Source organism: Leopardus geoffroyi, chromosome D1 (assembly GCF_018350155.1).
Source record: "Leopardus geoffroyi isolate Oge1 chromosome D1, O.geoffroyi_Oge1_pat1.0, whole genome shotgun sequence".
NCBI lineage: Eukaryota > Metazoa > Chordata > Mammalia > Carnivora > Felidae > Leopardus > Leopardus geoffroyi.
This window is the reverse complement of record NC_059329.1, coordinates 68,590,330-68,605,313: the sequence shown is the minus strand read 5'-3', so window position 1 is coordinate 68,605,313 and position 14,984 is coordinate 68,590,330. Positions and strand designations below refer to the sequence as shown.

General features: G+C 37.6%; 1 protein-coding gene across 2 annotated transcripts in view; it reads right to left on the bottom strand.

The window, feature by feature from the left end:
- Positions 1 to 657: 657 nt before the first annotated feature.
- Positions 658 to 14,984, bottom strand: part of USP47 (ubiquitin specific peptidase 47) — a 107,516-nt gene continuing 93,189 nt past the window's right edge. For both annotated transcript variants that reach the window (XM_045484521.1, XM_045484520.1), the window contains 8 exons: positions 10,729 to 10,904; positions 10,298 to 10,378; positions 8,152 to 8,267; positions 7,451 to 7,569; positions 5,243 to 5,373; positions 3,203 to 3,250; positions 2,981 to 3,111; positions 658 to 2,167 (listed from right to left, as the gene is read on the bottom strand). In XM_045484521.1, the coding sequence (XP_045340477.1) occupies positions 1,993 to 2,167; positions 2,981 to 3,111; positions 3,203 to 3,250; positions 5,243 to 5,373; positions 7,451 to 7,569; positions 8,152 to 8,267; positions 10,298 to 10,378; positions 10,729 to 10,904 (977 nt within the window). In that variant the 3' untranslated portion in view covers positions 658 to 1,992. The remainder of the gene's footprint in view (positions 2,168 to 2,980; positions 3,112 to 3,202; positions 3,251 to 5,242; positions 5,374 to 7,450; positions 7,570 to 8,151; positions 8,268 to 10,297; positions 10,379 to 10,728; positions 10,905 to 14,984) is intronic.

Sequence of the window (14,984 nt, the reverse complement as noted above, 5' to 3'; positions counted from 1 at the left end):
CGAAACCAAACCAAACCAAACCAAGCCCAAATCCTGTTTTGTTGACAACTGGCCTCTCCTGCTCCAGAGAGTCAGTCCTCAAACGCAGAAACTCGATTTATTAACCCCTAAATTCCAAGTAAGTAGGCCTGTATCAGAACCAAAGAGTTGTCCTGTCACACCAGAAAATCCAAGTGATTGGAAAGACAATTCACTGCACATGCTTCCAAGAAGCAGAGGAGACTATGAGAACGCCAACCCCCTAACGCAGACTCAGAACAGTACTTAGATGAAATTTAGCAGAATGCACACAGTTTACATGGAATAAAAATTAGCCAGAAAAATACCTTAGAAAAGATTTTTTTCCCCCTGTAGATTCCAAGAAACTTGAAAGATATTATGGAATTCTCAATCATTATATTCAAACTACAAAGCCAACATCTGCTAATACTATTTTCTAATTATATCTTTCTTAAAAGGAAATAAGGTAAAAATCTGATTTTGAAATATTGACAGGATCCTCCAAAGTATTAACATCTTTTCATCTGAGAACTTTACTGTAAACGTATCTTACAGAAAGAATTATTCAATACTCATTACAAAATATTAAGGAAAATAAATCTATTCTTAACCCAGACTCTTCAGCCACAAAAGTTTAATGACTAAAATAACACAACAGAATGAACAAATGTTTTATTGGCATGTTCATCGTTGTAAACAGCATCTGGCATGAAAAAGTTTTACCAAAACCTTTTTAATTGATTTTTATAAATTAGATGGCATTTTCAAAATTTATGTAGAATTGTGTTCATTGAAGTCATATTTAGCAAAGCAAAAACTTGCCCATTCTAATAGACTTTGCAATGAAATCATGTTGACTACATTAGCCTGTGCTATGACCTGACTCACTAGCAAGTTTTTTTCAACACGATGTTAAGACGCTTTCGCAAAGTTAAACTACATGTAACTACAAATCAACTCCAAAAATTAAAGTGGGACTTACAAGGGTTCGAGAAGATTCAAACTTGAAGTAAATCTTCAAAAGTAAATGTACAAAGGAAAAAACTGAAGCTGCTGAACAGAAAAACCTCATTAACAAGGGCAAATACAATTGTATGGGACCCAGCACTGAGGAACCTCACTGAGGATTACATGTACATAGACTGCTATACTCCTCAATGTACACAAATGTACATCATGAATGGTACGTGAAAAGAATAACCATGGGAAATAGTTGAACTGCAATTATGATAACTCAATAGGCTCAATTTTATTTACATGCTGAATGAACGAGTGAACCATATTCTCTACATCCATAACTTAAGTACAATCAGTTATAATTACAATATTGCAGCAATTTGAGCTGCTACCTGCTGGGAGCGGTCTAAGGGAAATGTTTTGATGTTCCAGAATAATGTTTTAATACTTTGCAAAAAATGAAACAAAATAAAAACACAACTTCACAATTCTTTACTGGGGTATGGCTGGTTCTAAGAATTTCTCTCTTCAGCTCCTATTTTTGCTGCTTTCCAAGAGTCAACACACAGTTGCATTTACTTCCAAATTGTCAATGAGGTAATGTGTGTATCAGTGAAATAAACAGAAAATTCATTCATTCATGGCCTTTGCACAGCTTTTATTATGAAGCTATGAGCATCCTGTTTGAGGCTAGTTTTACTAGCGGCTATGTGCACATTTGTCCGCAATAAAAGAAGTGTACTCATTCCCCTTCCCCTTTCCTAGTAGCAGGTTTCGCTTTTTGTTTTTTGTTTTTATTTTTTTGCACATCCCTTTTCACTTTACAGTACATTTGACTATAGTGCACAACATGATTCCAAGTCAAAACAGTGGCCCATTGGGCACTGAGCTTCTGATTGGTGAAGGGCAGTCCAATCAGTGCTGGTGTCACTGGGTTACCCCTAACCATGTCCGGCCATAACGGCACTACACAGTAGCAGTGAACCATCTAATTAAAACCAAAAATCCCCCAGGGAAAATGCTACACTAGCAGAGTCAGTCTTGAGTCAGATCTTTATTTGGTGCTCCATCCAGATATATTTTTAGTGCTTTCTCTTTCCGAGGTGAGTACGTTACACGATGTCCCGTCTTCTGCAGTCGACTGCTTTCTTTTTTCATCAGTTCATTTCTTTGCTCGTCTGTTAACTCCATTAATTCTTCTGTTTTATCCCTACATTTAAAATATTAATTACATATTAGATTGGTATAGCCATCTGCCTCTAGTAACTTACGCTTGAATGTTATAATGATTCTTGGTAAGAAAATGAAATCTGATGGTCACTGGTGAAGTTAAATAATCTCATACTAAGATGTCCTGGATGGCAAATGTGTTTATTATATTAACACAGCAATGACTTCTAAAAATGGTACAGAAAAATTCCCATGCTATTGTAAGTGTAATAACAGCCACCACTGATTGAACATTTATATATAACATGTACTATGGACAGTTTTGTTAAATGCAGTAGTCCTTGTTCTCAGAAAATCCTGCAAGGCTGACGTCACTGTCACCATTTCACAGATGACGAGGAGTTAGGTAAGTAACAAAGCCTAGTCAGAACTCTTATCTGCCAGGCATCAATGACTATTCTTTTTCCTCCATATTTGTGCTGGCTCACACAGTAGCCACTTGCTACACGTGCCTACTGAAAGCTTGAGACCTACTGGAAGCGTAACACACACTATTTCTAAGAATTACTGTAAGAAAAAGAATGTAAAATATCTCATGAACAATTTTTGATATTGACTACATGTTGTGATAACATTCTGGATATAATGGGCTAAAATACTTTATTAAAATTAATTTCACCGGTTTCTTTTTACTTTTTTAAGTGTGGCTACTAGAAAAATTCAAAATGTAATGTGTGGCTCTTGTACTAAGTACTGGTCAGGGCTGCTTTATACCATAAAAAAAGTAAAGGTATTTATGGAAAACAAGATACTTATGGACAACAAAAGAATAACAAATACACTGTAAAGATACCTATAAAATATGACGGCACCATCATCACAAATATAAAGAGGCCAGACATTTAGGGTAGAAACTTTAGGATTCCAGTCCAAATCCTGATGAATATCAAGGACAGAAATATCGCAGGGAAAAGTTCCTCTACCCTAAGGAAAAAATAAATGAATGAATAAATCATGCTGACAGCCATGTTTATTGAGCACCAGTACCCAAAGGCAAACACTCTCAAGACTTTACCTTAGCAAATTCAATATCTTCCAAAGGAATTCCACTGATTTCACAAAGCTGTAAAAGGAAACATTTTATATGAGTTCATTTAAAAAATAAATTTGCTTAAATAAGTTATCAACCTTTTAACCCACACAGAAATAGCTTGATGTTTTCAAAGATGGAATAAATGTTTGATATAAGAAATTAGAAAAAAAAAAGCAGAAAGTGAAATCGTCTCTTGTCCACCCTGCAAATACCATGTCCCAGAAATGCCAACTTAGTATATTCCTCCTAGACCTTTTCCTATGCACATATAAACTACATCACATATATCTAAAATGCACAAAATTATATTTATGAAACCTCTCTATATAATACTTTTATATAGCCTATATATAAGAATAGGACACAGAATAACCTCATGATCTTCGACAGCTGAACAATATACCATTTTATTCCCTACCAATGGTCACTGAGCCTATTTTTAATTTTTCTAGTTACAATGCTATACTATATATACCTTCATGAACATTCTTTCATATTTCTGCAAATATTTCTTGAGAATGAATTCTTAGATGTGGACTTGCACATCTGAAAAGCTGATAATGCCAAAGTGAAGCCTGAAACAGTGATGTCAATTTAGCCACCTATCAAAGCTGTATGAGGGGCGCCTGCGTGGCTCGGTCGATTAAGCGTCCAGCTTTTGATTTCAGCTCAAGTCATGATCTCACGGTTCATGCGTATGAGCCCCACATTGGGCTCTGTGCTAACAGTGCAGAGCTTGCTTGGGATTCCCTCTCTCCCTCTCTCTGTGTGCCTGCCCTACTCGTGTGAACGCATGTGCGTGCACTCTCAAAAACATACAGACATTAAAAGAAAAAAAAAAAGCCGTGCAATCTTGCCTGTTTTCCCAAACTGACAACTCAAGGCATTTTATTTCCTACACTTTCAGCATTTTAAGAGGTAAAGAATGCTGTTACTGTTTTAACTTGTATTTATTCTTCAATGAATTGCCTATTCAAGTTCTTTGCCTACTTTAAAATTAGATTATTCACCTTTTTCTTATTAATGCAGTAGCTCCATATAAATACGGACCATAATGCTTCATATCTGTTTCAAATATTTTTCCCCTTCCTTGTTTTTTATCTTTGTTTATCGGTTGTTTATTAAAAAAAGAAGAAGAAGAAATTGGAGGGACGCCTGGATAGCTTAGTCAGTTGAGTGTCTGACTCTTGATTTCGGCTCAGGTCATGATCCCAGGGTCATGGAACAGAGCCCTACATTGGGCTCCAAGCCCCGTGGAAAATTCTTTCTTTCTCTCTCTCCCTTTGCCTCTCTTCTCCACTCATGCTCTCTCTCTCTAAAATAAACATTTTTTAAATTAAAAAAGAAGAATTGGAGAGGAGGCTGTCTGGAAGGTTTATACTTTTATGTGGTCTTTTCCTTTTTAGTTTCTGGTATTATGCTTACAAAGATCTTTCCGCCTCTAGAACATAAAAATATTTTCAACCTTTTCATCTAGTACATTTAACATTTTATTGTATTTTTATATAAATTTAATATATTTAGAATTTATTTTTGCATTTGGTGTGAATTATGGAAACAAAGTGTTTTTAAGATGCCAATTATCCTAGTACTGCTTATGAATAATTCACCCATTCCCCAGAGAGCCACAGAATTCCAACCTTTAAATTGAAAAATGCAAAAGAGAGCTTCATATAGATCCTTTATTCAATTCCACGCATTTTAAAAAGCGTTTGGCTTTTTAAAATATATACAGCAATTTACTCTAGTAACTTCTAACTAATGCTAATTACTCAGGACAAACTTGATTCAAGTAACTAAAAGCGAGGGGTCCACTTCTGGATGACCAAAAGCCAATGTAATTTTTCAAAGCATCAGGAGCCTAAGGAAACAAGGAGAGTGTGTGACAAGGTGTCACAAGGTATGAAAGAGACAAAGAAAGAAAGGTTGACACGTGACTATTTGGCACTTACTTCCTAGGTTATCTCTTATGCAACACGGAGAAAAACACATATTAGTTCAATTTATTTCAAATGAACTTACCTTCTCTCGCAGCTCATCAACACTACTGCTTTCCAACACAACCTCCTGGAAGGGATCCAGCTTCATTTCCGAAGGCCTCCACCGTCTTGACAAAACTGCAAGCTGGGACATGGATTTCATCTTCTCCACCCCTATAAAGATGCAAGATTAGGTCATCTTTCTCTTTTCTCTAGAGGCCCATAATTTGACTTTTCCTGTATGGCCTGACTAAACAAGATTTACTTCAAGTGTTCTGCTTAGAAAGTGCACATAAAAGATCCCACTTATCCCAACAAGTTTTTGAGAATAAAATATTTCCTCTCTTCCCTCCAGTCTCTGAAGGTAATTCTTTACTCTTTTGCAAGCTCTCCTTCTACCAGGACTCCTAATTTCACTCCTTCCTGAGTCCTGCTGGACACTGCTCTATCAACTACTCTTTTCTCTGGATTGCCAATCTTTGCTTCTCTACTGGCTACCACCCCCTCAATCTAACATCATCATGATCAAATCATCTTCACTTTATCTTCTTTTTTCACTCTGGCTCACACTAATCCCTCTCTTCTCTTTTACTCAAACCTTACTGATTCTTCAAAACCAGCTCAATTGTTACCTTTCTCTCTGGTGTACACGAGAGCAAACTGTACTAATTTGGTCCTTAAGTACCTATGATTTTGGAATTACAGGTTTGCAGAAATTGTGGAATTTCTGGTTTTCTTATAGACTGAACATCTGGAGTGCAATCACTAGTTCTTATTCATTTTTGTAGCACCAGAGATTAGCAGTGTCTGGCAATTTACAGGTCAATAAATGTTTCTTAGATTTAATCACATGATTTCACATGATTTATTTCTCACTCAACTATTTTGAAGCTAACATATATACTGAAATGATACTGACACAGGTACCCACCATCCAGTAACATCTCCCGGCTAACCCATCTCTGCTAATACATACTCAATCCTCCCTAACAAGGGGAATTTCTCTGTCCTTCGCCATCCCTTCTTGGTCTACTCAGACACACTGGTTATTCTCTAAGGCCCCAGACACTCACAGAAGGAATCACAATCTGGAACACTTGCCTCCACATCATAGTAGATAGTGTCCTGGCTGTCCCTGACTCCCCTATTAACTTGTCAAATAATCATAGTTTTAACAATTGAAATTTAAACCAAATCAGATCTTAAATAGCATGAAATAGGTGAGGTGTTAGTATTATTGAACCCTTGGAAAACTATCATAATCTTATGATGTTTTAATTTCTAAGGGGAAAAAAAGGAAAATCAAAATCTTTCTAGGCAATAGCAGTCACAAAAGGACATAGAACTAGTTGTTTCCCTTGATATGATCACCCCAAAGCCAACTTTTCTCCCATTACCTCCTCCAAAAAACAATACTTTAAATGTTCCCATGTAGATCATTAAAAGCAGGAAGTGTGACAAACACAGGTCCTCTTCTGGGTCACTTTTACAGGCTGAACTGTGTCTCCTCAAAAAGACATTTAAAGTCCTATACCCTAGTACCTCAGAATATGACCTAATTAAGAAATAGGGTTGTTACAGTGGTAATCAAGCTAAAATGAGACCATTAGAGTGACTCTAATCCAACAGGGCTAGTGTCCTTATAATATGGGGAAATGCAGAAGCAGACACACAAGCATACACAGACGCACATCTCACATCATGTTCAGATGAAAACAGAGATCAGGATGATGCATTTAACAAGCCAAGGAACACCAAAGACTGACAATCAACCACCAGAAGCTAGGGGAGGGCCATGAACAAATTTTCCCTCACAGCCCTCAGAAGGAAGCAAGCCTGCCAACACCCTGACTTCAGACTTGCAGCCTCCAGACTGTGAGACAACACATTTCTATTGTTGAAACCATCCAGTTTGTGGTACTTGGTCATTGTTCTCAAAATCCCTGGTAAATTATCAATACCACATCCTCAAAACAAAATCAGCCATAATGAAAAAAGAAACCAAATAACAAACACAGGTAAGAAAATGTTAGCAGAGTTTCCTGTAAAAAGTACTATAAATGCAAACTTTGAAACTGTCAACTTCCTGTAAGGAGAAATTAATATTCTCAAAATTAAAGAAATATTTAAAAGGCAAATGCAACCCAGAGTAAAGATGGAAGAAAACTTGTTCTTTGATAAAAACTATAGGCTTCTATTAGTTCCAGAGCATTTCTAACTGATAATTCCCCACAAAAAATATGGATGATACCATCAAGAACTTCAAGGAAAACCTCCCAGTTACTGGAGATATTAATGTCTTCTTCATAAATATGATAATCCAGAAAGACAGTGCCAGGGTTCTTCCATGTTTTTTTCCTTAGACGAAATCTACAAATGTGATAAGACATTTTAAACTACTATTACTTGAGATTGTTAACCTAAAAACAACAACATGAATCTGACATCGATGAATAATGAACTATATTTAAATATAAAAGTCAAGTGATTATTCATTAAAATTTTGGGAATATATGAGGTGCCTGGGTGGCTCAGTCAGTTAAGCGTCCGACTTTGGCTCAGGTCATGATCTCGCAGTCCATGGGTTTGAGCCCCACATTGGGCTCTGTGCTGACAGCTCAGAGCCTGGATCCTGCTTCTGATTCTCTGTCTCCCTCTCTCTGCCCCTTCCCCCGATCACACTTTTTCCTCTCTCTCAAAAATAAACATAAAAAAATTTTTTTTTAATTTGGGGGAAACTATAATGAAATGTTCCCCCAATTTCAAATTTAGTATCCTACAGAGGAAGTGCAAACAAATTCTAATACTTTTGCTTACTTCTATTAATCTGTAGTATTAAAATTCTTAGTAGAGGAATTCTTTAATTCTGGTTTTAGAAAATCATACCAATCCATATCAACAGACCACACAAGATTTTCTCTAATTGCTGATGACACTGTAATTTTACTTTACCTGTCAGTACTGAGCTCTAAACCACACTGCTCCCTGAGTTGAGGAATTAATTCCTCTTTTGATTGCCGTACTGTCATTCCTTTAGCAAACACAGCATCTAGCAGAAACTTGCATGGCTAGGAATACAAACATAAAACAATCAGAGAGCTGAATTACACATTCAATAAGGGTACACAAGACATTTTATTTGCACTGTATAGTATGACAATTATAGGACTGAGTTTAGGAGCTGATCTTCCTAGGTTCAAATCTTGGCTCCACTACTTACTAAGTAAGGTATCTTGGGCAAGTTTACTTAACCTTTCTGGGCCTCCTTTTTAATTTTTTTTAATAATTATTATTTTTTTTATTTGAGAGAGAGAATATGAGCAGGGGAGAGGGGCAGGTGCCCCCGGGCCTCCTTTTTTTCATCTGTAAACCGGGGGTAGTGTCTTCCTCACAGAGTCATTGTGAAGATTAAATACCACATTCATATTTCTCTCCTTATAATAAAGTGATCGTAATTTTGAAAGTAAAAATCACTTTTATGGATTAAAATGAGGGAACTGCATACTACTTCTCCAAATATGTTCATTCATTGTCTCAGAAGGGACATTTTATCTACAACCCCAAACGCAGATGAAACATTCACATATAAGAGATATGATGGGTTGGGGCACCTGGGTGGCTCAGTCAGTTAAGCGTCTGGCTCTTGATTTCGGCTCAGGTCATGATCTCATAGTTCGTGGATTTGAGCCCCACATTCGGCTCTGTGTTGACAATGCGGAGCCTGCTTAGAATTCTCTCTCTGCCCCTCCCCTACTCGTTCTCTCTCTCTCTCTCTCAGAAGAAGAAATAAAGGAGACATGATGGGTGCTCAGTAAACTCTCTGTTGGACAAATGAAGGCGTTTTATGAAAAATTTCTCCCTTTTCAGCAGTCCGTCTTTATCTGTGATTTCCCCTTCTGAACATTCAGTTACTTGCAGTTAGCCAACTGGGGTCCGGAAACAAATGATCCTTCTGCCAAATCATCAGAAGATCAGTAGTAACCCAATGCTATGTCACAGTGCCTATGTCATTCCCCTTACTGCATCTCATCACACGCGCATTTTATCATCTTACGTCATCACAAGAAGTGTAAATATAATACAATGAGATTTTTTGAGAGAGACCACATTCACATAATTTTTACTACAGTGTACTGTTGTAACTGTTGTATTTCATTTCTGGCAACAGTTAATCTCTTACCTTGCCAAATGTGTAAGTTAAACTTTATTAAGGTATACATGTCTAGGTAAGAGCACAGTGTATATGTAGGGAGTGGCACAGCACTATCCTCGGTTTCAGGCATTCACTGGGCAGAGGGTGGGGGGGAGGGGGTCTTGGACACATCCCCTATGGATAAGAAGAGGGGAATACGGTCTTTGCTATTTAGTTTGCACATTTGTCTAGGTCCTCACTAAGATGTTATAAACATCCCCAAAACAGGGACTTTGCCTTTTTCTTCTGGGCATTTGTCTGGCATCTGTTACATGACCTTGGGCAAGTTACATAACTTCTTTGTGCCTCGGTTTCTTCATCTACAAAATGGGAATAATAATATCTACATCATAGCTAACTGATGCAGATTCAAGGAGTTAACATCTGCGAGCATATGGCAGCTACGAGATAAATGAATGCCTGCTAAATACTGAAATGACTCTCTGAATGCAAAAAGTCCTTACATGCTCTACAGATCAACTGCTATTCCCCTGGAGCACTACGTGAGAATTTCTTAAAATCAAGCACAAACAAGTCTCCTTTTCAAAGCAGGAAACGTCTGCCTCATTCCAACATGTGTAACAATACTTTAAAGCAGAGGGAAGGCAAAGAAAGGCTTGAGGGCCACATTTGTCTGCTGCATGTTTTTGTAAATAAACTCTGTTGGGACACAGCTAATTCCACTGGTTTATGTATTGTCTACGTCTGGTTTTGTGCTACAGGGGCAGAAATGAGTGGCTGCAATACAGGCAATATGACCCGCACAACCAAAATAGCTTCTGGAAACAGTGTCCCGTCTGTGCTTTAGAGACAGCAAAAGAGATGACGAGTCACAACATCTCTGAACTCTATGTTTTTAATAAGTAGCAGAAGTGACGTCATATTGCTCTGAAACAGCTTACTTACCTCTTGCTCATTGACCAGCAGCTGGTACACTTTAACTCTGTATTCTCCTTTTTTAAGTGCTCTCCCCAGTCTAATTGTAATCTATAAATTGAAAACAGTTTTTTAGATGTATTACCTCTGCAGAATAAACAACCCATTCTCCCCACACTGTTTAGTTTGGTCTTCAAAAATTCTCTAGATTATGGGCTCTTTGAGAACAGGTGTATCTTTTACCTCTGATTCCCAGCACCTAGAACAGTAACTGACACACAGTTAACACTTAACAAATGTTTGTTAGATGAATGAAAAAAAACAACGACCAATCACTAAACATAAAAACAAAAATGACCCTCTTAGGGCTATCTATGTCATCTTACTTGGAAACAGGGCAAGATGTTCTCAAATCTATCATGTAAAACAGACTCTAATTATTTGAAATGATTTTAATCAACCTTATTGTCGTCTGAAAAGGATGAAAGTGTCTCGTTCAGCCGGACGCTCTCAAACTCCTGGTTGCTGGCATACACCCGGAAGACCTTGAAGTGAGAGGACAAAGCTCCAACAAAGGGCTCTAAGTGTTGTTTGAAAGCAGCCAGTGTAATTCTTTTATCAACATGCACCATCAGCCCTAAGTACAAAAAAAAAAACAAAAGCGAAACAAAAAAACCTCTTAGAATATAAATAAAACAGATCATATACACTTTATTATACTGTAAGCAGGGAAAAAGCACCCCCTTCAGTTATTTGACTTTAAGCTAATACACAACGTTGCATGGACAAAAAAACACGGACACGGAGCATACGATAAAATCCAACAACTTCAACAACTTCCAACGTTCTGAGAGATTGAAGTGCTAATCTATTTATTTATATACGCTGCTGAGTCCCAAACCAAACTTCAGGAAAGTCTTTTCAATTACATACATTCCTAGTTCTTCACAGTAATAATGTAGGCTCTGGCTGGGTTCCAACCGTGCCTCTTCTGCTTCCCGGCCAGCTATGTGACCTGGGGCAAGCCACTGGCCTCCTTATACCCACTTCCTCATTTTAAAAATGGAGAGAGTAGTACCTACCTCCTAGTACTGCAGTGTGAATTCAGTGAGGTTAATATGTTTATCATGCTTTTGGCACAGTGTCAGATATCTAGTAATTGCCTCAAAAATTGTTAGTAAATTTGGTTCTGGGATTTCTACTAGAAAAAACTGTCAAGACGAGCATATGATGATATCTGTTTTATCATGTGGTTGGACCGTAACAGGAAGAGCATCTAAATGGATCAGAAACTCCCACCACCCCCCTGCAAGCTTCGATATAAACTCTCATGGCAAAGCAATAGGATTGTTTTTGGTGAGCTTTATTTCTTCTAACACTTATTAATCTTTTGTCCTTTACAAGTCACTCATGAACATACTTCTGAAATATTTCTAAGACTCCAGTCTTCATATCCTAGTAAAGAGTAACAACTTCACTCAAGTTCCTCTCTCTCTTACAATAAAGACAGTGCAGTATAACAAGAGCTGCCATCCCACCTTAGGCCCGTGGTTCCTCTAGAGTCATAAGGCTCTCTCTAGGGTAGGCTCTGGTTTTCTGTAAAATTTACATCAAAAGTCAAGGGTGAGGGGCACCCTGTCTGGCTCAGTCGGTTAAGTGTCCCACTCTTGACTCCAGCTCAGGTCATACAATCTCATGGTTCATGGATTGGAGCCCCGTGTCAGCCTCTGGGCCGGCGATGCAGAGCCTGCTTGGAATTCTTTCTCTCTCTCTCTCTCTCCCTCCCTCCCTCCCTCTCGGCCCCTCCCCCAAGTGTATGCTCTCTCTCAAAAAAAAAAAAAAAAAAAGTCAAGGATGAGACCCTCAAACATGACTGGTTTATGTTCCCAGGTTGACCCAACTTTTGGGTTGATGAATTTTTGAGTGGACTTTTTCAAATAAATTAATGTCCATTTACTGTTTTTCTGGTTATAAGATTCAGATTCACTATAGAAAATGTGACCATAAAGTATGAAATAGAATATAAACATGGTGATGAACTTTTTTGTTATATATAATTTTTCAGGCAGCATTTAATTCCTTTAAAATGTCCATTTCTAAAATTTAAGAAATACTCCTAAGTAACCCAGCTTTTGGCAAATAAGCCTCTATTTATACTATCCAGCAGGTACAACATTTCTTGAGAGAAGGGTATAATGAAAAAATTACTTGGTTAGAAATCAGAAGCCAATGACTAGATTTCAGTTGTTGCCTAATAAATGGCTATTGGTAAGTCATCCAATGTCTCTGGGCCTCAGTTTTCTCACAGGATCATTACACCAGTCTCACTGATTGCTCCTATGACAAATGTAGTAAATTCTAAGTCATTACTCAAACAATAAGCTATTACCACAATTTTGGTTTCTAACTCACAGTAATGTATCACAGGAAGATACAAATGTTTGCTGTTATTGATACAGTCCAATATGGTGATTAGGACCAAGTGGTTCTGTAGTGAAATGGGCTGGCCTGAATGAATTCTTGGCTCCTCCTTGTACCTTACATTTGTGACTGTGACTTGACTTCTCTGTACCTCAATTACCTCTATTATAAAATGCAGATAGTTGTGCTTATACCTTGGGGTCAGTGTATGTCAAATGTGTACTACAGCCCTGGCAAAAATTGTTGGCTTAATTGACTGGCTGTAATTATAATTTTAGAGATTACCATCATACTGTTTTCCCTATTTACCTCTTCAAACTGAAGAGTTTGGTCTCTTCACAGAGCAACCTCAAAATATCTTTAGGGTTTCTTTCTTTTATGTATTTCTTAAATGAAGTGATAACCAAAATTGTACAAAGAAATTATCAGTGCAAATGCACTCTCATTTTTATTACCTTGATCTCCCTATTTATCCCTGAGTGCCTGCAGCCTACAATAGGTCACAGTGGAACAGTATTTTCAGAGAAAGGTCCATACTCCCCGAAACAATTCCTGGATTATAACAGATAGCTTAAAGACCATCACTTTAAGTGTATTTCAGTTGTTACCCATATTGTCTATACTGTACATAAAATGTCACTCTTCAGATATCAAATTCTTTATGTGTTACACCCTGGCATTTCATCACTCTGAAGAACCCGTATTATTATTCATCATCCATGTTACCCAGGTACCAACTTTCAGGTCTCTGAGGAGTTGTGATGAAACAGTCTTAGTACAGACTCCTGAAGCACGTGGCTGCTGGCTCTCAACCCTACACCTCTACCTCTAAGCCCGTTTCCACTTTTTCTGTTCAAACAAGCCTTCTGCATGGCTTCTGAAAACCAAAATAAATTGTAGTAAACGGGTTCTCTTGATCATCATGTTTACTATTTCAACGAATGCTAGTAAACTAGTCCACTATGAATTTCCAAAAAGGTGGAAGGAGACTCCTCAGTCTACAATTCTAAGTATTCCTATTAAATTCTTAACGTTTAGACTCTCATGCAGTCAACTCTCCAGCACATCATTATAAAACAAACCACTTAAGAGAAATTTCTAACCTCTTTGTAAAAAAGGAGCTGTTTTTAATTTTCTAATGCTCTTGAAGGGTTGAGGATGGTAAGAAAGGGTAGCTACTGGCTATTTTTCCTTTACTCTGACGTGAGGAAAGTAAGGGACAGTGGGTAGCAGTTATGAGGTGGAGAAATGTGGACCAGGCTTACAATCAGATCACAGGAGCTGGGCTGACCAGCAGTGTGACCTACTGGCTGTGTGACCCCCGGCAAATTATTTAAGTCAGTTTGAGCCAGTTTCTTCATCAGCAAAAAGTGTCTAACAGCATCAATTTCACACAGCTGTTGAGAAATAAGTGAGATGATGTGAATTAATGAGCCTTATGAAGTAAAAGTGCCACAGGGAGTAAAAGCATTATTATAGAGTTTCTGTCTCCGTTGTGGCTCACTAACCCACATTTTCCCACTTGAGTTTCTGCAAGGTATCTATATGGATGTCACATGGTTCCAGTGTTACTGGGAACTAATTAGTTAAAAAGACAAATTTATGCATTTTTATTACTGATTTCATAATTTCTACCACTTCCTTTTAAGAGACTAAATTTTGAGACTATAAGCATCGTAGCAATTAACTTTCATGGTGGTTGTGGGTCTTCTCCCACCAGATGAAACATGAGGCTGCATCTTTGTCATCTCCACTTCTAACATCTACATTGGGCCTGGCATCTTGAATGGATTCAGGAAATATCAATTGGGGGGGGGGGTGGATGAACAGATGGATAGAGTGGGACTCCCTTCCCACTGTCATAAAGGTAACAGCAAATGCATTCAATTCAAAGACTTATATTCTAGTAGTGGTTCCACTCCTTACTAGCTACACATGTACTTTTGGGCAAGTCATCCATCCACTATGAGCTTCAGTTTTCTTATCAGTCAAATGAGGATATCAATATTTGCTTTACTAATTTCAGAGAAGCTTCAAGTGAGAACAAGTGTTTTGAAAACTAAAATTAAGAATATAAGGGGTAATATAATGCAAAGTATTTGTTTTTTTGAGCTATTTCTCTTTTATACTTGAAGAAAACTTTTGTACATTCTTTGGCTGTTTTCATCTGATGTTTTATAAAAGTCATTTTATTGTTTTCATGTAGGTGTGTTTTTGCTGTTGCTGCTTATCCCAAATACCTGAACTGACAGATCTCTTCAATGTTTTTGTGATTATACACTTGAGGATTTCTAGT